Source organism: Panulirus ornatus, chromosome 25 (genome assembly GCF_036320965.1).
Source record: "Panulirus ornatus isolate Po-2019 chromosome 25, ASM3632096v1, whole genome shotgun sequence".
Classification (NCBI taxonomy): Eukaryota; Metazoa; Arthropoda; class Malacostraca; order Decapoda; family Palinuridae; genus Panulirus; species Panulirus ornatus.
In genome coordinates this window covers 24,456,977-24,480,623 of record NC_092248.1, presented here as the reverse complement: position 1 = coordinate 24,480,623, position 23,647 = coordinate 24,456,977, and the positions used below count along the sequence as shown (strand labels likewise).

Sequence of the window (23,647 nt, the reverse complement as noted above, 5' to 3'; positions counted from 1 at the left end):
GACCCTCCTTAATCACTGTCCCTTACTAGGATTACGACCATATATAGTAGACAATGCTCGGCCTGAAAAGGCTGGTGTTGTACGGCGAGAACCAAGTATACTTTTACCACTTTCTGCTCTAAATATATCACTTATCTCTGTCCTTGATGTACAATGATTATCTATTCCCATGTTTTCTATGAACTAATTCATACTCAAGGTCTCCCGTATATTAACAGGTGTTGTATACCCTTTATTTTTCACTGTGTTGCTTTCACACACACACCCTCCTCCCCTACCCACCCACATTAGCGCCTTTCCCTATATTGGGATCGTCTTTTAGGTATAATGAAGAAACCCTCAGAGTAACATAACCTCATGAACGTCTCGTATTATCTTTCAGTAGGTAATCTTGACTGGATGTTCTACTTGCTATAATGAGGAACCCAGTGATTTCTCGAGACGTTGTTTCGTTATGGACCGAGAAATGCTGAGTAAAGTCATTCTTATTGGCGGGTTTACTGTACATTAAGAACTTTACACTGTACATCATAGTCAATGTTTTGCCTGTGTCAGTGTACTTGAGAACTATCACTAATGTATCCTTAAGTTCCTCTTTTCTGCAGATATTGTGTCATAATTCCTGTAAACCTGAACATTAGATATTCATTATAATGATCATACTTCAGAAGTATGAACGAACGTATGAAGCACGGCACAGTGGTAGTCGAGGCAGAGAGGGTGTTCTCCCAGGAGAAGCTGGCCCAGGACCACCTCCTCCAGGGGCTGTGGGGAGACACCAGGACCACCTGCCATACCCTCATCCTCGACCTCAACATCATCAACAACAACAACAACAACAACAACAACAACAACAACAACAACAACAACAACCTCACCAACCTCACCAACTTCACCCTCAGGTGAGGACTGCACCTCTTTTATCATAATCAATTGTCATCATAATTGGTATTATTGTTAGTAGTAGTACTATTGATTATCATTATCTATTCATTTATTATCATATTCCCGCGTGAACAAGGTAGTGCCAGGAAACAGACGGAGAAAGATACATCCCCTCTCGTATACATACTTGTTAATTGATAGACGCGTAAAACAGAGACTTTTGGATGTTATTGTGCTGAGAGGGGCAGCTGGTGATGGGATGTCTGATCACTATCTTGCTGAGGCGAAGGTAAAGATTTATAGAGGTTTTCAAAAAAGAAGAGCAAATATTAGAGAGAAGAGAGTGGTGAGAGTAAGTTAGCTTGGAAAGGAGACTTGCGTGAGGGAGACATACACATTCATTCTTTTTATGTTGAAAGCTCCAGTCACTGGCAAATGTTCACATGAAGGCCGGGCCTTGATTGAAATATAGAGAATAATACAACTGAGAAAGAAAAGACAAGGGAAAGTATTTACATATTTTGGAGGAAATAAGCCTCTCTTGTGAAATGTGACACGTCAAAGTTACTGGGAAAGACATAAGAAGGTAGAGAGTTCCAAAGGTCTGACATCTACGGAAAGAAGCAGGTATCAAAACGGCCCACCCTTGAGTTGCCGATGGCCACAAAATAATCATGTGACACAGCAGCTTGCCGAGTATTGCGTGGTGTAGCTAGTGATGGGAGTACACAAGCAGCTACAACTCGGGAGAAAAATCCAGAACAATGACTACAGAAGAGGGAAATTGAACCAACTTTGCGGCGTAGGGCAAGGGGATGAAGTTTGAAAGCTTGGGACAGTTTATAAGTCGGATCGTTTTCGACTTAACTGTCAAGTAAGCATAAGGAGCTAGAACCATCCTAAATGTGAGAGCAGTGCTCCATGCAAGGTCGATTCAATCCTTTGTATAAACGGAGCAACTATTTAGAAGAAAAAGCTTTCGACATCGAAACAGGACACCCAGTTTGATAGAGGGAGACTTAGCTATTACTACAATTTGGGGTTTCTGAGAAAGAGTGGATGTTACAGTCATGCCAAGTATGTTTAGTGAGTTACATGGTGGAATCTACAGAAATGTCAAAGGAAAGATGAGAGTTGTTATGACTTTTCGATAGAGAGATGGGTAGATATTGGGTCTTGGGGGAATTAAAAAACGAGATTTTGTGTACCCCACAGATATATCCTGTACAAGTCTGAGTTTATTGAGAAAGCTGTGTCAAGACGAGATGCAGATCAAGTGAGAGAAGAGAGAGTAGAATTGAAGGATGTGGATGAATGCAGCGTTGTGTCGTCAGCGTATGAAAGCATTGGATTATTTGTTGGGGAGAGGCAATCATTTGAAAAATAGATAAAAAGTGTTGGGGGCAGGAGAGAACCTTGAGCACACTGCAAGTTGATGGAAAGGGGGGGCTGATCCATCAACAACCACAGAGATACATCGGCCGGGGAGGAAGCTAGATATGATGGAGCAAAGGAGAGAGGGAAGTCAAAAGATGGGAGCTTAGAGATGAGACCTAGATGCCACACCCTGTCAAAAGTCTTAGATATGTCAAGGGCAACTACACATGACTCAGGGATGATGCCCAGACATTAATTAGATAAGAAAGAATATCATCGGTGGATCTTGCCTTACGGAAGCTATGCTGCTGATCAGATAAAACACTGTGATTTTCGAAGTGTTTAAGAATATGGGAGTTGAGGGGGGATTTTGGAAATGGTAGATGTCAAAGCAATAGGAGGGTAGAGGGATCAGAACGGTCACTCTTCTTAGGGATGGGGTGCATCAATGCATGCTTCCAAGGAGAAGGAAAAGTTTTGGTTTTTAAACAGGAAGGGGACAGACGAGCAAGCACAGGTGTAAGTTCAGAGACATTCTCTTTTAGTACACGTGGATGGATGCCATCAAGATCATAAGCCTTGCTAGGATTAAAAAAACGAAGCGCTTTTCGGAGAGCCCTAAAAGAGATTACAGGAAGAGGCATAGTATTAGTAAGAGGAGCATAAAGGGGTGAAGTAATGTTAAAGTCCTCCAAGGTAGAATTAGAGGCAGAAAGGGAACCAAAGGGAGTTGCTTTGTCTACAGGAAAGACACCTATTGTATCATAAGAACGGAAAACTGGAGGAAAGTTCGAGCGACATAAGTTGTTAGAGATGTCCTTAGCTAAAGACCAGAAAGACCTATCAGTGGATGACGAGGAGAGGGGTATCACTTTCCTCTGAATAAAGGAACGCTTCGCCTCACGGATAACGTACTTGCAGTGATTACGAGCAGTGATAAAAGCCGGATGGGAGCTAGAGGGAGGAGAGCTTTTCCAGCCAGAGATGCCTGGTCCCTTGCCAGAATGGCCTTTAGAACAGGAACGGTTGAACTATTATTTGGGTGAAGAGGTCCTTCTGGAAAAAAATTGGATAAATTCTTCCATTTCTGCAACAATAACCTGTGCTATGCGTTTAGCGGGTACAAAAGCATCACTACATAAGAGACATTAACTTACCCAAGGAAAGTCAGAAAAGAAGTTACCCAAGTTAATTCAGTCAGCTTTGTTGAAGTGTCAGTATTTACGTTCAGGAGCTACTGGAGGGGAGATGCCGTTAGAATACATTCATGTATAAGAGTGTGGCCAGAAAAACCAATTTGGGACGTGATTGTGTATTTACAGTGAGATACACTAAAAGCAAAAATAAATCCATAATATTAGGAGAGTGGTCACAGCGGTCAGGTATATGGGTGGGATGGCAGATAATTTGCTCTTGAACATTGTGAATGGAGAACGTAAGAGTTTCAATCCCTCCACCAACCGTATGGGAGGTCCTCACCCATTCCCTGTAGAGAACGTTGAAATCCCCTGGGTAGATGATCTTGGCTTGCGGATGAGAGGATGTCACAGTCTCATGGCATGAATTTTGATGGTCAAAACAGAGGAAAAATGTGGTAGTAGGGAGACAGACCTTTAGCCATAAAACATCAGAATTTGGAGACTAAAGGTCCTTGAGGCGTGCAACGGGTGTGTTGATGGAATAAGCACAAACATCATCTTTGAACCGGAATCGTGTATGGAGGTTATAGTTAGATATGAAAAAGGGACTGGTAAGAACATCATCAGACAACTGTGTCTCATACAGAAGTAAGATATTAAGAGAGGTACTAGGTAGATGGTGTTCAAGTGAGGAGAGACTACTAGAGAGACCATGTCTGTTGGTACAGTGATGAGAAAAAGAGGAAGGTCTGACAGAGGGGAAAGGTCGTGAGAGGGACCGGCATTACCACTGCTAGAGTTCTCCCTCTCATTGGCAGTAGAGTCTGGCAGAAACCCGGAGATTCTTAGTACGCCTTGATGCCGGGAACTAGAAACATCGATCTGATGGACTCTGTCATGATGATACTTACAAGAGTTTGAGTGCACAGGAATTGACAAAAGTTATTATGTGAAAAAAATAATGATAGTAAGCAGGGTTTGAGTAGGTGAATGATGCTTGTTTGAAGATGGCAGGACTCGCCCGAGAGTGTAAGATGGTTCCGGGGACCACTTTAACGCTTCTCAGTCAAGACGGTGGTACCACCATGGGTGGCTGTTTTCAACAACCTACTACCTGATGGGTTGCTTCAAGAGTAAGGGATGGGATAATTCTTCAGTTAGCTGGAGTATTGGGAAAGACCAATACACTATCACCTGAGCGCCTCACTCTCACTGGTGGCAGAGCCATACGATAAGGTGTAGTCAGAGAAATAGACCTTAGATTTGCATGGTTCATGGGAGGGGACATTACCATCTGAGCCCTCCCTCTCTCTGACAGCAGAGTACTGAAACATAAAAAAGCAGCTAATGTAACAACAGATTACAAGACTGTCATTTCTTAGAGCGTCACTTACAGATTTACCCATAGCAGCTCTAGGCTTATGTGGTTGAAGGATCATCATATACCCCTTACACGCAAACAACACGAAGAGCAATAATGAGTGGGAAGAAAATCATATAAGGGAATAAATCATATAAAACACGAGAACACAAAAAAAAGGCAAAGAACACAAATACAAGTAAATGCTGGTGATGCAGGAGATAAAATCACACTCAAAAAAATTCATTATCTCCTAAGAAGAAGAAAAAACTACATTTCACAGACTAGATACTTCTGTAAACTTCTTTTAAGAAAAAAATAATGTAATCCAGTAAAACATATTTCCTCCAACATCGTAAGGTGCACTCGAACAAGACGTCACAAAAACGTATCCTCACGAGAGAAGTGACTTAGAATTTCATTATGACAGCACGAACGTTCATATACACACACAGACACACACACACACACACACACACATACACACACACACACACACACACACACACACACACACACACACACACACACACACACACACACACAAATATGCACATATCCACACTGGTTCGCCCCCCCTCTCCCCGCCCCACACTCACACGGAGAGAGACACACACACACACACACACACACACACACACACACACACACACACACACACACACACACACACACACATATATATATATATATGGTGTGGGAGGCAAGTTATTAGAAGTGAAAAGTTTTTATCGAGGATGTAAGGCATGTGTGCGTGTAGGAAGAGAGGAAAGTGATTGGTTCTCAGTGAATGTAGGTTTGCTGCAGGAGTGTGTGATGTCTCCATGGTTGTTTAATATATTTATGGAGGGGGTTGTTAGGGAGGTGATGGCAAAAGTTTTCGAAAGAGGACCAAATATGAAGTCTGTTGGGGACGAGAGAGCTTGGGAAGTGAGTCAGTTGTTGTTCGCTGATGATACAGCGCTGGTGGCTGATTCATGTGAGAAACTGCAGAAGCTGGTGACTGAGTTTGGTAGTGTGAGAAAGAAGAAAGTTGAGAGTAAATGTGAATAAGAGCAAGGTTATTAGGTACAGTAGCGTTGAGGGTCAAGTCAATTGGGAGGTAAGTTTGAATGGAGAAAAACTGGAGGAAGTAAAGTGTTTTAGATATCTGGGAGTGGATCTGGCAGCGGATGGAACCATGGAAGCGGAAGTGAATCATAGGGTGAGGGAGGGGGCGAAAATCCTGGGAGCCTTGAAGAATGTGTGGAAGTCGAGAACATTATCTCGGAAAGCAAAAATGGCTATGTTTGAAGGAATAGTGGTTCCAGCAATGTTGAATGGTTGCGAGGCGTGGGCTATGGATAGAGTTGTGCGCAGGAGGGTGGATGTGCTGGAAATGGGATGTTTGAGGACAATATGTGGTGTGAAGTGCTTTGATCGAGTAAGTAATGTAAGGGTAAGAGAGATGTGTGGAAATAAAAAGAGCGTGGTTGAGAGAGCAGAAGTGGGTGTTTTGAAATGGTTTGGGCACATGGAGAGAATGAGTGAGGAAAGATTGACCAAGAGGATATATGTGTCGGAGGTGGAGGGAACGAGGAGAAGTGAGAGACCAAATTGGAGGTGGAAAGATGAAGTGAAAAAGATTTTGAGTGATCGGTGCCTGAACATGCAGGAGGGTGAAAGGCGAGAAAGGAATAGAGTGAATTAGATCGATGTGGTATACCGGGGTCGACGTGCTGTCAATGGATTGAATCAAGGCATGTGAAGCGTCTGGGGTAAACCATGGAAAGTTCTGTGGGGCCTGGATGTGGAAAGGGAGCTGTGGTTTCGGGCATTATTCCATGACAGCTAGAGACTGAGTGTGAACGAATGGGGCCTTTGTTGTCTTTACCTAGCGCTACCTCGCACACATGAATGGGTAGGGGGATGTTATTCCATGTGTGGCGAGGTGGCGATGGGAATGAATAAAGGCAGTGTGAATTATGTGCATGTGTATATATGCAGGTGTCTGAGTGTGTATATATATGTGTACATTTAGATGTATGGGTATGTATATTTGCGTGTGTGGACGTGTATGTATATACATGTGTATGGGGGTGTGTTGGGCCATTTCTTTCGTCTGTTTACTTGCGCTACCTCGCAAACGCGGGAGACAGCGACAAAGCAAAATAAATGAATAAATATATATATGGCCAGAGATGACCAGAGAGCGTTATTGGATTACGTGTTAATTGACAGGCGTGCGAAAGAGAGACTTTTGGATGTTAATGTGCTGAGAGGTGCAACTGGAGGGATGTCTGATCATTATCTTGTGGAGGCTAAGGTGAAGATTTGTATGGGTTTTCAGAAAAGAAGAGTGAATGTTGGGGTGAAGAGGGTGGTGAGAGTAAGTGAGCTTGGGAAGGAGACCTGTGTGAGGAAGTACCAGGAGAGACTGAGTACAGAATGGAAAAAGATGAGAACAATGGAAGTAAGGGGAGTGGGGGAGGAATGGGATGTATTTAGGGAATCAGTGATGGATTGCGCAAAAGATGCTTGTGGCATGAGAAGAGTGGGAGGTGGGTTGATTAGAAAGGGTAGTGAGTGGTGGGATGAAGAAGTAAGAGTATTAGTGAAAGAGAAGAGAGAGGCATCTGGACGATTTTTGCAGGGAAAAAATGCAATTGAGTGGGAGATGTATAAAAGAAAGAGACAGGAGGTCAAGAGAAAGGTGCAAGAGGTGAAAAAAGGGCAAATGAGAGTTGGGGTGAGAGAGTATCATTAAATTTTAGGGAGAATAAAAAGATGTTCTAGAAGGAGGTAAATAAAGTGCGTAAGACAAGGGAGCAAATGGGAACTTCAGTGAAGGGCGCAAATGGGGAGGTGATAACAAGTAGTGGTGATGTGAGAAGGAGATGGAGTGAGTATTTTGAAGGTTTGTTGAATGTGTTTGATGATAGAGTGGTAGATATAGGGTGCTTTGGTCGAGGTGGTGTGCAAAGTGAGAGGGTTAGGGAAAATGATTTGGTAAACAGAGAAGAGGTAGTGAAAGCTTTGTGGAAGATGAAAGCCGGCAAGGCAGCAGGTTTGGATGGTATTGCAGTGGAATTTATTAAAAAAGGGGGTGACTGTATTGTTGACTGGTTGGTAAGGTTATTTAATGTATGTATGACTCATGGTGATGTGCCTGAGGATTGGCGGAATGCGTGCATAGTGCCATTGTACAAAGGCAAAGGGGATAAGAGTGAGTGCTCAAATTACAGAGGTATAAGTTTGTTGAGTATTCCTGGTAAATTATATGGGAGGGTATTGATTGAGAGGGTGAAGGCATGTACAGAGCATCAGATTGGGGAAGAGCAGTGCGGTTTCAGAATTGGTAGAGGATGTGTGGATCTGGTGTTTGTTTTGAAGAATGTGTGTGAGAAATACTTAGAAAAGCAAATGGATTTGTATGTAGCATTTATGGATCTGGAGAAGGCATATGATAGAGTTGATAGAGATGCTCTGTGGAAGGTATTAAGAATATATGGTGTGGGAGGAAAGTTGTTAGAAGCAGTGAAAAGTTTTTATCGAGGATGTAAGGCATGTGTACGTGTAGGAAGAGAGGAAAGTGATTGGTTCTCAGTGAATGTAGGTTTGCGGCAGGGGTGTGTGATGTCTCCATGGTTGTTTAATTTGTTTATGGATGGGGTTGTTAGGGAGGTAAATGCAAGAGTTTTGGAAAGAGGGGCAAGTATGAAGTCTGTTGGGGATGAGAGAGCTTGGGAAGTGAGTCAGTTGTTGTTCGCTGATGATACAGTGCTGGTGGCTGATTCATGTGAGAAACTGCAGAAGCTGGTGACTGAGTTTGGTAAAGTGTGTGGAAGACGAAAGTTAAGAGTAAATGTGAATAAGAGCAAGGTTATTAGGTACAGTAGGGTTGAGGGTCAAGTCAATTGGGAGGTGAGTTTGAATGGAGAAAAACTGGAGGGAGTGAAGTGTTTTAGATATCTGGGAGTGGATCTGGCAGCGGATGGAACCATGGAAGCGGAAGTGGATCATAGGGTGGGGGAGGGGGCGAAAATACATACATGTGTATGGGGTGGGGGGGGGGGCATTTCTTTCGTCTGTTTCCTTTCGCTACCTCGCAAACGCGGGAGACAGCGACAAAGTATAATAAAAAAATATAAATAAATAAAAAAAAAGATATATATATATATATATATATATATATTCTTTCTTTCATACTATTCGCCATTTCCCGCATTAGCGAGGTAGCGTTGAGAACAGAGGACTGGGCCCTTGAGGGAATATCCTCACCTGGGCCCCTTCTCTGTTCCCTCTTTTGGAAAATTAAGAAAAAAAAAAAAAAAAAAAAAAAAAAAAAAAAGTGAGAGGGGAGGATTTCCAGCCCCCCGCTCCCTCCCCTTTTAGTCGCCTTCTACGACACGCAGGGAATACGTGGGAAGTATTCTTTCTCCCCTATCCCCAGGGATATATATATATATATATATATATATATATATATATATATATATATATATTGCTGTTATTTCATGTGTGGCGAGGTGGCGATGGTAATCAATAAAGGCAGACTGTATGAATTATGTACATGTGTATATATGTATATGCCTTTGTGTATATAAATGTATATGTTGAGATGTATAGGTATGTTTATTTCCGTGTGTAGCCATGTATGTATACATATGTGTATGTGGTTGGGCTGGGCCATTCTTTCGTCTGTTTCCTTGCGCTACCTCGCTAACGCAGGAGACAGCGACAAAGCAAAATAAATAAATATATATATATATATATATATATATATATATATATATATATATATATATATATATATATATGTATATATATATATAAATATACTTTTTTTTTTTTTTTTTTTGCTCTGTCGCTGTCTCCCGCGTTTGCAAGGTAGCGCAAGGAAACACACGAAAGAAATGGCCCAACCCTCCCCCATACACATGTATATACATACACGTCCACACACGCAAGTATAGCTACCTATACATCTCAATGTACACATATATATACACACACATACACATACATATATACCCATGCACACAATTCACACTGTCTGCCTTTTATTCATTCCCATCCCCACCTCGCCATACATGGAATACCATCCCTCTCCCCCCTCATGTGTGCGAGGTAGCGCTAGGAAAAGACAACAAAGACCCCATTCGTTCACACTCAGTCTCTAGCTGTCATGCAATAATGCCCGAAACCACAGCTCCCTTTCCACATCCAGGCCCCACACAACTTTCCATGGTTTACTCCAGACGCTTCAAATGCCCTGATTCAATCCAATGATAGCACGTCAACCACGGTATACCACATCGATCCAATTCACTCTATTCCTTGCCCGCCTTTCACCCTCCTGCATGTTCAGGCCCCAATCACTCAAAATCTTTTTCACTCCATCTTTCCACCTCCAGTTTGTTCTCCCACTTCTCCTCGTTCCCTCCACCTCCAACACATATATCCTCTTGGTCAATCTTTCCTCACTCATTCTCACCATGTGCCCAAACCATTTCAAAACACCCTCTTCTGCTCTCTCAACCTCGCTCTTTTTATTTCCACACATCTCTCTTACCCTTACATTACTTACTCGATCAAACCACCACACACCACACATTGTCTTCAAACATCTCATTTCCAGCATATCCACCCTCCTGGGCACAACTCTATCCATAACCCACGCCTCTCAACCATACAACATTGTTGGAACCACTATTCCTTCAAACATACCAATTTTTGCTTTCCGAGATAATGTTCTCAACTTCCACTCATTCTTCAAGGCTTCCAGGATTTTCGCCCCCTCCCCCACCCTATGATTCACTTCCGCTTCTATGGTTCCATCCGCCGCCAGATCCACTCCCAGATATCTAAAACACTTTACTTCCTCCAGTTTTTCTCCATTCAAACTTACCTCCCAATTGACTTGACCCTCAAACCTACTGTACCTAATAACCTTGCTCTTATTCACATTTACTCTTAACTTTCTTCTTTCACACACTTTACCAAACTCAGTCACCAGCTTCTGCAGTTTCTCACATGAATCAGCCACCAGCGCTGTATCATCAGTGAACAACAACTGACTCACTTCCTAAGCTCTCTCACCCCCTGGGGATAGGTTAGAAAGAATAGTTCCTATGAATTCCTCATATGTCGTAGAAGGCGACTAAAGGGGACTGGAAAGGAGATAGAAACCCTCCCCTCCTTGTACTTTAACTTTATAAAAGGGAAAACAGAAGAAGGACTCACGCGGGGAGTGCTCATCCTCCTCGAAGGCTCTGATTGGGGTGCCTTAATGTGTGCAGATGTAACCGAGAGGAGAAGAAAGGAGATGTAGGTAGTATATTTAAGGAAAAGATCCTAGATGTTTTGGCTTAGATGTGAAACGAAGCTTAATGGTAAAGGGGAATAGCGGTTTGGGAATGTCTTGGGAGTAAAGTCATGGGTTAGTAAGAGGATAAGAGCAAGGGAAGGAGTAGCACTACTCCTGAAACAGGAGTGGTGGGAGTATGTGATAGATTGTAAGAAAGTAAACTCTAGATTTGTATGGGTAACACTGAAAGTGGATGGAGAGAGAAGGGTATTTATTGGTGCATATGCACCTGGGCATGAGAAGAAAGATCATGAGAAGCAAGTGTATTGGGAGCAGCTGAGTGAGTGTCCTAGCAGTTTTGATGCACGAGACCGGGTTATAGTGATGCGTGATTTGAATGCAAGAGGCAGCAATGTTGCAGTTGAGGGAATGATTGGTGTACATGGGGTGTTCAGTGTTGTAAATGGAAATGGTGAAGAGCTTGTAGATTTATTTACAGAAAAAGGACTGGTGATTGGGAATACCTCGTTGAAAACAGATATATACATAAATATATGCATGTAAGTAGGAGAGATGGCCAGAGAGCATTATTTGATTACGTGTTAATTGATAAGCGCACGAAAGAGAGACTTTTGGATATTAATGTGCTGAGAGATGCAACTGGAGGGATGTCTGATCATTATCTGAAGGCAAAGGTGAAGGTTGGTAGAGGTTTTCATAAAAGAAAAGAGATTGTTGAGATAAAAAGAGTTGTGAGAGTAAGTGAGCTTAGGAAGGAGACTTGTGTGAGGATGTACCAGGAGAGACTGAGTACAAAGTGGAAAAAGGTGAGAACAAAGGACGTAAGGGGAGTGGGGTAGGAATGGAATATATTTAGGGAGGCAGTGATGGCTTGCGCAAAAGATGCTTATGGCATGAGAAGCGTGGGAGGTGGGCAGATTAGAAAGGGTAGTGAGTGGTGGGATGAAGACGTAAGATTATTAGTAAAAGAGAAGAGAGAGGCACTTCGACGATTTTTGCAGGAAAATAATGCAAATGACTGGGAGATGTATTAAAGAAAGAGGTAGGAGGTCAAGAGAAAGGTGCAAGAGGTGAAAAAGAGGGCAAATATGAGTGTAGGTGAGAGAATATCATTAAATTTTAGGGAGAACAAAACGATGTTTTGGAAGGAGATAAATAAAGTGCGCAAGACGAGGGAACAAATAGGAACTTCAGTGAAGGGGTTTAATGGGAGGTCATAAAAAGTAGTGGTGATGTGAGAAGGCGATGGAGTGAGTATTTTGAAGGTTTGTTGAATGTGTTTGATGATAGAGTGGGAGATATAGGGTGTTTTGGTCGAGGTGTTGTGCAAAGTGAGAGCGTTAGGGAAAATGATTTGGTAAAAAGAGAAGAGGTAGTAAAAGCCTTGCGGAAGATGAAAGCCGGTAAGGCAGCGGGTTTGGATGGTATTGCAGTGGAATTTATTAAAAAGGGGGTGACTGTATTATTGACTGGTTGGTAAGGTTATTTAATGTATGTATGATTCATGGTAAGGTGCTTGAGGATTGGCGGAATTCGTGCATAGTGCCATTGTACAAAGGCAAAGGGGATAAAAATGAGTGCTCAAATTACAGAGGTATAATTTTGTTGAGTATTCCTGGGAAAAAATATGGGAGGGTATTGACTGAGAGGGTGAAGGCATGTACAGAGCATCAGATTGGGGAAGAGCAGTGTGGTTTCAGAAGTGGTAGAGGATGTGTGAATCTGGTGTTTGCTCTGAAGAATGTATGTATGAAATACTTAGAAGAGCAAATGTTTTTGTATGTAGTATCTATGGATCTGGAGAAGGTATATGATAGAGTTGATAGAGAAGCTCTGTGGAAGGTATTAAGAATATATGGTGTGGAAGGAAAATTGTTAGAAGCAGTGAAAAGTTTTTATCGAGGATGTCAGGCATATGTACGTGTAGGAAGAAAGGAAAATGTTTGGTTCTCAGTGAATGTAGGTTTGCGGCAGGGGTTTGTGATTTCTCCACGGTTGTTTAATGTGTTTATGGATGTGGTACTTAGGGAGGTGAATGCAAGAGTTTTGGAAAGAGGGGCAAGTATGCAGGCCGTTGTGGATGAGAGAGCTTGAGAAGTGAGTCAGTTGTAGTTCGCTGATGATACAGCGCTGGTGGCTGATTCATGTGAGAAACTGCAGAAGCTGGTGACTGAGTTTAGTAAAGTGTGTGAAAGAAGAAAGCTGAGAGTAAATGTAAATAACATCAAGGTTATTAGGTACAGTAGGTTTAAGGGTCAAGTCAATTGGGAGGTAAGTTTGAATGGAGAAAAACTGGAGGAAGTGAAGTGTTTTAGATATCTGGGAGTGGATTTGTCATCGGATGGAACCATGGAAACCGAAGTGACTTATAGGGTAGGGGAGGGGGCGAAAATTTGGGAGTGTTGAAGAATGTGTGGAAGTCGAGAACATTGTCTTGGAAAGCAAAAATGGGTATGTTTGAAGGAATAGTGGTTCCAACAATGTTATATGGTTGCGAGGAGTGGGCTATGGATAGAGTTGTGCGCAGGAGGGTGGATGTGCTGCAAATGAGATGTTTGAGGACAATATGTGGTGTGAGGGAGTTTGATCGAGTAAGTAATAATAGGGTAAGAGAGATGTGTGGAATATGAAGAGAGTGGTTGAGAGCGCAGAAGAGGGTGTTTTGAAATGTTTTGGTCACATGGAGAGAATGAGTGAGGAAAGATTGACCAAGAGGATATATGTGTCAGAGGTGGAGGGAACGAGAAGTGGGAGCCAAAATTGGAGGTGGAAAGATGGAGTGAAAAAGATTTTAAGTGATCGTGGTCTAAACATTCGGGAGGGTGAAAGACGTGCAAGGAATAGAGTGAATTGGAATGATATGGTATACCGGGGTTAACGTGCTGCAATGGATTAAACCAGGGCTTGTGAAGCTTCTGGGGTAAATCATGGAATGCTCTGTGGGGCCTGGATATGGAAAGGGAGCTGTGTTTTCGGTGCATTATTACATGACAGCTAGAGACTGAGTATGAACGAATGTGGCCTTTGTTGACTTTTCCTAGCACTACCTCGCACACTTGAGGGGGAAGGGTTTGTTATTCCGTGTGTGGCGAGGTGGCGATGAGAATGAATAAAGGCTGACAGTATGAATCATGCACATTTGAATATATGTATATGTCTCTGTGTGTATATATATGTATACGTTTAGAGGTATAGGTATGTATATCTGCGTGTGTGGATGTGTATGTATATACATGTGTATGTTCGTGGGATGGGCCATTCTTTCGTCTGTTTCCTTGCGCTACCTCGCTAACGCGGGAGACAGCGACAAAGCAAAATAAATAACACACACACACACACACACACACATATATATATATACGAACAAAGTGCATATGACCACGCACCTTCATAGAACATACAAACCTCCAATATCCAGGATCGAGCCCGGGACCCCTGTGCAACAGGCGTGAGTGCTTTCGCTAGGCTATGATGCCCTTTTATAGGGAAATGACTATTCGAATACTGTGTACTCGATTACCCATCGTCTCACGTTGGTGAGCAACGGGATATTCGCGTAGTCCTGACGCTTTTTGATGAACGTGAGGCATAACCCGTTGACCATAAATTACCGAAGATTGGTAATGGGCTGGAAATTAGATGTCGGAGGAAAATATGTGGTGTACTGAAGGTTGATCGAATAAGAAATGTTTGGGTGAATGAGTGATGCGGTAGTAAAAGGAATGAGTATGTATGAGAGAGTTAAAGACGTTTGGAGAGGATGAGCCATAGAGAATGACAAAGAGGGATTCCTTGAAGGAAGTGGAAGGATGTAGTGATTGGGGGCTTAACATACAGGAGGGTGCGGGAGGTGCATGAAATAGAGCGATATGGTGAACAGGAGAAGAGGTGCATCTGAAGCGCTTAGGTGAAACCACACAATTTTTTCATTCATTTTTTTGACTGCCCTAGACTAGGGTCATACCAGATGAAAAAAGTGAGAGAATATGAAGACGAAAATTTTAGTGCTACTCATGAATGTGTAGACGTGGATTGCACAGGATGAAATGTTAAAGGAAGAATACTTGCGAGTACGTATGACGAATACCGAAAGGCATACCCCACAGCGCTCACCCAAGTAAAATATGGAGTTACGAACAAGTCATGTGAATTACGTGTGTTAAGTGTTATATACGTGTTGGGAAGACTGTATATTAGTAGGATGGATGCCAGCAGCCCACGTGTGGGAGGGGCATAAAGAAGAGACAGTTACCAGAACTAGTGGCAGCCAGTGACGTAGTGGCTCACTGTGCAGCCATCACTAACCCTCCGATTGCTGCCCAGGGGGCGGGTAGTGCTGGTGATACACCTCCCTGCCCGGTACATGCCTATCACCGACGTTCCAAGGAAGACGCAACGAGGAAGACAGCTCACCACCTTACCTCTCTGAGGGAAGAAGCAAGGATCGTAATGGTCAATCCTCGAATGGCTAGCCTCTTCCCAGGAACTATGGGAAGCGGCAGCTACATGTTTGCCTCAAGTCTATGGCTTAGGTTAGGGACGCTTGCAGTTAACTCGCAAATAAAGTGGTTGAAATGATACCTGTAGAAAAGAGAGAGAGAGAGAGAGAGAGAGAGAGAGAGAGAGAGAGAGAGAGAGAGAGAGAGAGAGAGAGAGAGAGAGAGAGAGAGAGAGAGAGTTTGCATGAGCTTTCATGAGAAAAAAAAGGTTAGCTTGACAAGAAAATGTTATCTAACTCAGTAATTTTCTATACCATCGGCGATTACCTGCTCCCGCACATCAGCCCTCTACTGTCCCTGTTATCGCTGTCGTTTATACCGTTTATTTCTAGCGTTTTTCTCAGAGTCTGTCTGAATTTGTAAAATGTTTGTCTAAAAGACTGTGGAAGATATTTATAGTCTTAACATTCACTACTTCTGACGGTAACATATTCCATTGCTTAACACGCCTACAGGAAAAGCTTTTTCCAACGTCTGTACTACATCTTTCAGCTTTGAGTTTCACTCCGTTTGCCCTGGTAACCGTATTTTCTTGTATTTTGAAAAGACATTTGTGATATACTTCATCGAACTTGTTTAGAATTTTGAAAACTTGGATGAAGACGTCGCGAAGTCTCCGTTTTTTAAGGGATAAGAGATCCAATCGTTTTAGCTCCTCATCATATGCCAGATTTCTAAGGAATGGGATCATTTTTGTCGTGCATGTTTGTACTTGCTCTACTTTCTTTACGGTACATATTAATTAGGTTCTAGATCATAGGGTTTACTTTTGTTGGGATGCCCGTATCATTTCTGTTATTCTGATTAAATGTACCTAACTATAGTTGGCTATATTTTTCATGTGTATGATTATATATATCTCTTTAGACCCCTTCAGTCCCTAATAAACGGAATGACATAATATGGTATGGCAACTTCTAACTGTAGGTTCCTGGAGGCATCCAAGCTGTGGCAGCGGCCCGACACACTCGTGGTGGTGGTGGGTGGGAGGACGGGAGTGGAGTCAGTCCTCCTCCACCACAGTCTACGTAACACCGTCCACGCCCTCTACCTGGCCGTCCCAGACTACAGTCTCACCACTGCACTAGACACCGGTACGCCATGTCTTACGAGAAACATCGTTCAACAAAGTCAGACAGTATTAACATTTCATCTTGGAATCAAAACAAGATATATTCTTGTAATGTTACGAAAGAAAATATCATTCTTATACCAAAATGTTCTAATGGTTTCTCTCTCTACTGATGCAGAAACCCGGTGGACACAAGGTGAATTCGAATAAAACTTTCATCAGCACCATGACCTAAAGAGTGTTCTTAATATTACCATTTGTAGATCTTAAAAACAAAACAAGTGTCAATCAATGTGTGTGGTTCCTGAAACAATCTGTTCTCTATGATGTTGATAATGAAAGACTAAGATCAAGATGGATGAAGGCATGTACAGAGAATCATTTTGGGAAGAGCAGTGTGGTTTCAGAAGTGGTAAAGGATCTGTGGTTCAGGTGTTGGCTTTGAAGAATGTATTTGAGAAATACTTAGAAAAATAGATGGATTTGTATGTATCATTTATGGATTTGGAGAAGGCATATGATAGGATTGAAGAGATGCTTTGTGGAATGTTTTAAAGAAATATGGCGTAGAAGGCAAGCTGCAAGAGGCAGTGAAAAGATTTTACCAGAATGCAAGATATGTGTACCAGTAGTAAAATAGGAGAGTGAATAGTTCCCAGTGAAGGTCGGTCTGCGGCAGGAGTGTGAGATGTCTCCATGGTTGTTAAATTTGTTTATGGACGGGGTGGTGAGGGAAGTGAATGCAAGAGTTTTATAGAAAGGGGCGAGTATGCAGTCCGTTGGGGATGAGAGCATCTAAGAAATGAGGCAGTTCTTTTCCGGAGACGATACAGCGATAGTGGCAGATTCAAAAGAGAAACTGCAGAAGTTGGTGACTGAGTTTGGAAAAATGTGTGAAAGGAGGAGCTACAGAGTAAATGTGAATATGGGCAATGTTATTAGGTTCAGTAGGGATGGGGGACAAGTTAATTGAGATGAAAGTATGAGTGGAGAAATACTGGGAGAAGTGAGGTGTTTAAGATATTTGGCATCGGACTTACCAGCGAATGGAATCATGGAACCGGAAGTGATTCACAGGTTGGGGGAGGGAGTGAAGGTTCTAGGAGCATTGAAGAATGTGTGGAAGGTGAGAACATTATTTCAGAGAGAAAAATGAGTATGTTTGAAGGAATAAAGGTTCTAACAATATCATATGGTTGCAAGGCATGGGCTATAGATAGAGTTGTACAGAGGGAAATATACAAATATACATATGTGTATATATGCGTGGTGGTTTGGTCGAGTAAATAATGAAAGGGTAAGAGAAATGTGTGGGAAATTAAATAGTGTAGTTGAGAGAGACCAGAGGAAGATGTATTGAAATGGTTTAGTAACATGGAGAGAATGAGTGAGAAAAGATTCACAAAAAGGATATATGTGTCAGAGGTGGAGGGGACGAGGAGAAGTGGGAGACCACACTGGAGGTGGAACGATGGAGTGGAAAAGATTTTGAGCGATCGGGCCCTGAACAAACAGGAGAGTGAAAGGCGTGCAAGGAATAGAGTGAATTGGAAGGATGTTGTATACCGGGATCGAAGTGCTGTCAATGGATTGAATCAGGGCGTGTGAAGCGTCTGGGGTAAAACATGAAAGTTTTTTGGGGCCTGGACGTGGAAAGGTAGCTGTGGTTTCGCTGCATTACACATTATAGTTAGGGACTGAGTGTGAACGAATGAGGCCTTTGTTGTCTTTCACCGGGCTACCTCGTGCGCGGGGGCTGGGGGGTTGGGGGGGGTGATTTCATGTGTGGCGGGGTGACGACGGAAATGCACGAAGTCAGCAAGTATGAATAGGTACCTGTGTATATATTTGTATATGTGTGTGTATGTATATGTATGTATACGTTGAAATGTATAGGTATGTATATGTGCGTGTGTGAGCGTTTATGTATATATATGTGTATGTAGGTGGGTTGGGCAATTCTTTCGTTTGTTTCCCTGCGCTACCTCGCTAACGCGGGAACAGCGACTATGTATAATAAAAAACATTAATGATAACAATAATACACACACACACACACACACACACACACACACACACACACACACACACAAACAAACATATATATATATATATATATATATATATATATATATATATATATATATATATATATATATATATATATTTTTTTTTTTTTTTAATTTTGTATTATGCTTTGTCGCTGTCTGCCGCGTTTGCGAGGTAGCGCAAGGAAACAGACGAGAGAAATGGCCCAACCCACTCCCATACACATGTATATACATACACGTCCACACACGCAAATATACATACCCATACATCTCAATGTACACATATATATACACACACAGACATATACATATATACACATGTACATAATTCATACTGTCTGTCTTTATTCATTTCCATCGCCACCTCGCCACACATGGAATACCATCCCCCTCCCTCCTCATGTGTGCGAGGTAGCGCTAGGAAAAGACAACAAAGGCCCCATTCGTTCACACTCAGTCTCTAGCTGTCATGTAATAATGCCCGAAACCACAGCTCCCTTTCCACATGCAGGCCCCACAGAACTTTCCATGGCTTACCCCAGACGCTTCACATGACCTGATTCAATCCATTGACAGCACGTCGACCCCGGTATACCACAGAGACTATCTTATAGAAACGAGGGTGAAGATTTGTAGAGGTTCTAGAAATAGAGGAAACAATGTCGGGGAGAAGAGATCGGTGAGAATAAGTAAGCTTGGAAAAGAGACTTGTGTGAGGAAGTACCAGGAGAGATTGAGTGTAGAATGGCAAAAGGTGAGGGTAAATGAAACATGGGAAGTAGGCTAGGCTTTTAGGGAAGTAGTGCTGGCATGTGGCAGAGATGCATAGAATGCGAAAGGTAGAAGGTGGGTAGATAAGAAAGGGTAGTGAGTGGCTGATGAAGAAATGCAGTTACTAGTAAAGAGAAAAGAAAGGCGTTTGAGCAATACTTACACAGAAGGAATGACAAGATTAGGAGATGTAAAAAAGAAAGCGGCAGGAAGAATTTGTAGTAGGTAAATGGTGTCCGAAATACAAGAGAACAGATAGGAAGATCGGTGAAGGGAGCGAGAGGGGAAGTGATGACATTCGGTGATTAGGTGAGATGTGAATATTTTGATGGAGTGTTAAATGTGTATCATAATACAGTGGCAGATGTTTAGGTTGGTGAAAGCCTTACATGAAACGAAATGTTGCAAGGCGCCTGGAGTGGATGGTATTGAAATTAAATTTATTAAGAAACTGGGTGTGGGTGACTATGTTCTTTATTAGTTGATAAGGTATTCTGGATTGGCGGGATGCATATATAGCGCTGTTGCATGCAGGCAAAGAAAATGGATGTGAGTGTTCAAACTACAAAGGTAAAATAGGGCACGAATGAGGTGCTGGAGACAACCCTACCCCGGTCACCTCTTTCATTTTCTAAAAGAAGGAACAGAAAGAGCCATGCGGGGAGTGCTCATCCTCCTCGAATTCTCAGGCTGGGATGTCTGAATACGTGTGGATGTAACCAAAATGAGGAGACATTAGAGACAAATATATGTTTGAAGAAAGAAACCTGGATGTTCTAGCTCTGAGTGAAACAAAGTTCAAGGGTGAAGGGGAAGAACAGTTGGCAGATGTCTTACGAGTAAATCAGAGGTTGGTGAGAGGACATGAGCTAAGGAAGGAGTAATACTACTAAAGCTAGAGTTATGGGAATGTATGAAAGAATAGACAGAAATAAATTGTAGACTGATGTGGGTAGATATGAAGGTAGATGGCGAGAGATGGGTGATTTTTAGAGGTTATCCACCTAGCTATGAGAAGAAAAATTATGGGAGCAAATATTTTGGGAGCAGCTGAGTGAGCATCTTCACAGTTTTGATGAAAAAGGCCAGTTACTTGTGATGGGTGATTTGAATGCGAATATGAGTACATGGCAGTTAAAGGGCACAGGCTATTCAGTATATGTGAAAATGGTGAAGAGCTTGTGGAGCTGAAAAGAGACTAGTAATTGAGATTACTTTGATTAAAATGAGAGACCTGAACAGATTCGTATGTGAGTAGGAGAGATGGTCAATAGGCATCATTTGATTGCATATTCATTGATAGGCAAGTAAAAGGGAGACTTCTGGAAGTAAACGTGCTGAGAGGGGCAGATGCTGGGATGTCTGATCACTATCTTGTGGAGACGAGGGTGAAGATTTAATCAGGTTCCCGGAAAAGAGGAAATATTACAGGTGAGAGAAGAAGAGTGGTGAGGGTAAATAATCTTGGAGAAGAGACATGTGTGAAGAAGTGCAACGAGAGATGTAGTGTAGAATGGCTAGGGAGAGAGTAAATGAAGAAAGAGGGGTGAGTCGGAATGGGAGGTACTTAGAGAAGCAGTGCTGGCACGTGCGAGAGACGTATGTGGCACGCAAAAGGTGGGAGGTGGGCAGATTAGAATGTTTGGTGAGTGGCACGGGCACGATGAAGTGAAGTTGATAGTGAGAGAGGAGAAAGAGCACATGACCGATATTACAAAAGAGGAGTACTAAATGATATGAGTATGTATAAGAAACAGAGGCAGGAGATGAAGTGGAAGGTGAAGTTGAAAATGTGAGCAATTCCCATGTAGGGTGAGCGAGTATCAGTAAACTTTGGGGAGAATAAGTTGTTTTAGATGAAGGCTAATAATGTGAGAAAACCATAAGAAAAAATAAGTCGTCGGTGAATGGGGCCAAATTGGAGGTGGCAACAGGTATTGACAAAGTGGCGAGAAGAAGTTGTGAGTATTTTGAAGGACAGTTGAACATCATTGATAGAATGGCAGATGTAGGGTGTTTTTGCTGCAGTGGCATGCAAAGTGAGAGAGTCATGGAGAGTGATTTGGTGAAAAGAGAAGAGGCAGTGAAAGCCTTACGAAAGATGAAACGTAGCAAGGTGTCTGAAGTGAATGGTATTGCAATTAAAACCAAGAAAGGCGGTGACTGTTGTTGATTGGTTGGCATGGGTTTTCAGTGTATGTGTGGATCATCGTGAGGTGCCTGAGAATTGGTGGAATGCATGCATATTGCAACTGTGTAAAAACATGGGATAAAGGTGAATGTCCAAACTACAGGGGTATAAGGTTGTTGAATGTACCTGATATAGAAGACTAGGGACTGAAAAGGTGACCGGATGTATACGGCATCAGATTGAGGAGGAGCAGTGTGGCTTCAGAATTCGAAGATGTATGAATCAGGTCTTTGATCTCCAAAATGTGTGTGCGAAATACTTAGAGAAACGGATGAATTTGTATGTGGCGTTTATCGATCTGGAGAAAGCATATCATACGGTTGATAGAAATGCCTTGTAGAAGATCTTAAGAATATAAAGTACTGGAGGAAAGCTGCTAGAAGCAGTGAGAATATTTCATCAAGGGTGTAAGGCCTGTGTGCGAGTAGGAAGAGAAGAGACCGAATGGTTTCAAGTGAAGGTTGGTATAGAGTAGATGTGAATGAAAGCAAAATCATTAAGTTTAGCAGGGTTTGGGGACAAGTTAGTTGAGGCGTGAGTTTGAATCGAAAATATTTGGAGGAAGTGAAGAGTCTTAAATATCTAACCTGGGGTAGGACGTGGCTGCAAATGGAAGCATGGAAGAGGAAGGGTGTGGGGAAGGGACGCAGGCTCTGGAAGCGATGAAGAATGTGTGGAAAAAGAGAATGTTGTCTGGGATTATAAAAGTAGTTGTGTTTGAAAGAACAGTAGTCTTAAAAGTGGTACATAGTTGCGAGGCATAGGTTATAGAAAGGGTTGTACGGAGCAGGGTGGATGTACTGCAAATGAAATGTTTGAGGACAATATGTGGTGTAAGGTGGTTTGATAGAATAAGTAATCAAAGTGGAAAAGAGATGTGTGGAAATGAAAAGAGTCTGGTTGACGAAGCTAGAGAGGGTGTATAGAAATTGTTTGGAGTTATGCTTCCTGTACACTCGCCATTTCCCATGTGAGCTAGGTAGTATCAGATATAGACGACAGAACCTCAAAGGGAAAATTCCTCACTTGGCTCCTTGATCTGTTCTTCCTTTTGAAAAGTACTACAGGAAAGAAGGATTTCCAGCCAACCTCTTCTGCCCCCCTAATTCGCCATCTAAGACACGAATCTAATGGACTGTGTAGATAATGATTTAGATCACATAAACTGGATTGACTTTTAAAGGAAACAGAAAATGGTCCCTTTCTTATTTAGATTGCTTGTACACACAATAGATTATGAGTAGAAAAATGAATATTCTTGAAAGCAAAAGACATAATACATACCTCTTTATAATAAGCATTGTATTCGGTCAAAAGAAAGAACAGCACAAAAATTTAATAAAGATGTTAAGGCATAGTGAGTAGATCTTAGTGCGTAGACTGAATAATAAACTAGATTTGATGATTTGATGTTTCTGAGTGAATCATGGTCAGCAAGGCTATCCACTGCAAAACTACGTGTGTGTGTGTGTGTGTGTGTGTGTGTGTGTGTGTGTGACGTAGGGTGTACTTGTGTGTACATGTGTTTTTTTCCATTCATATGAACAGTGGTAAGTGACGGGGTGCAGCTGTACCGTCGCTGTCTTTACTGTAACAACGGAGAGGCGGAAGTCCAACTCATTCATCCTTGGAACTTGACCTCTGTCATCCAGCAGACTAATTCCCTTTACCCTGGTGAGTACATAAGGCTCTACAACATGATGGCTACCTCTGTATTCTGCGGTATATCACTGATAACAGGTCTTCTGTATGACAGTGGTACACTCCAGGTGTAGATCTCTCTTCATATCATTATTGTCATTACTATTATTATCATTATCTTTATTATTATTATTTTTATTATTACTATCATTATCATTATTATTATTATTATTATTATTATTATTATTATTATTATTATTATTATTATTATCATTATTATTATTATTATTATTATTATTATCATTATTATTATTATTATTATTATTATTATTATTATTATTATTATTATTA

At 42.0% G+C, this 23,647-nt stretch overlaps 1 protein-coding gene across 1 annotated transcript in view; it reads left to right on the top strand.

The window, feature by feature from the left end:
- Nucleotides 1-672: 672 nt before the first annotated feature.
- LOC139757342 (ionotropic receptor 21a-like) overlaps nucleotides 673-23,647 on the top strand; it is a 94,344-nt gene continuing 71,369 nt past the window's right edge. The window contains exons 1-3 of the mRNA XM_071677766.1: nucleotides 673-902; nucleotides 16,498-16,664; nucleotides 23,204-23,329. Of these exons, the coding sequence (XP_071533867.1) occupies nucleotides 673-902; nucleotides 16,498-16,664; nucleotides 23,204-23,329 (523 nt within the window). The remainder of the gene's footprint in view (nucleotides 903-16,497; nucleotides 16,665-23,203; nucleotides 23,330-23,647) is intronic.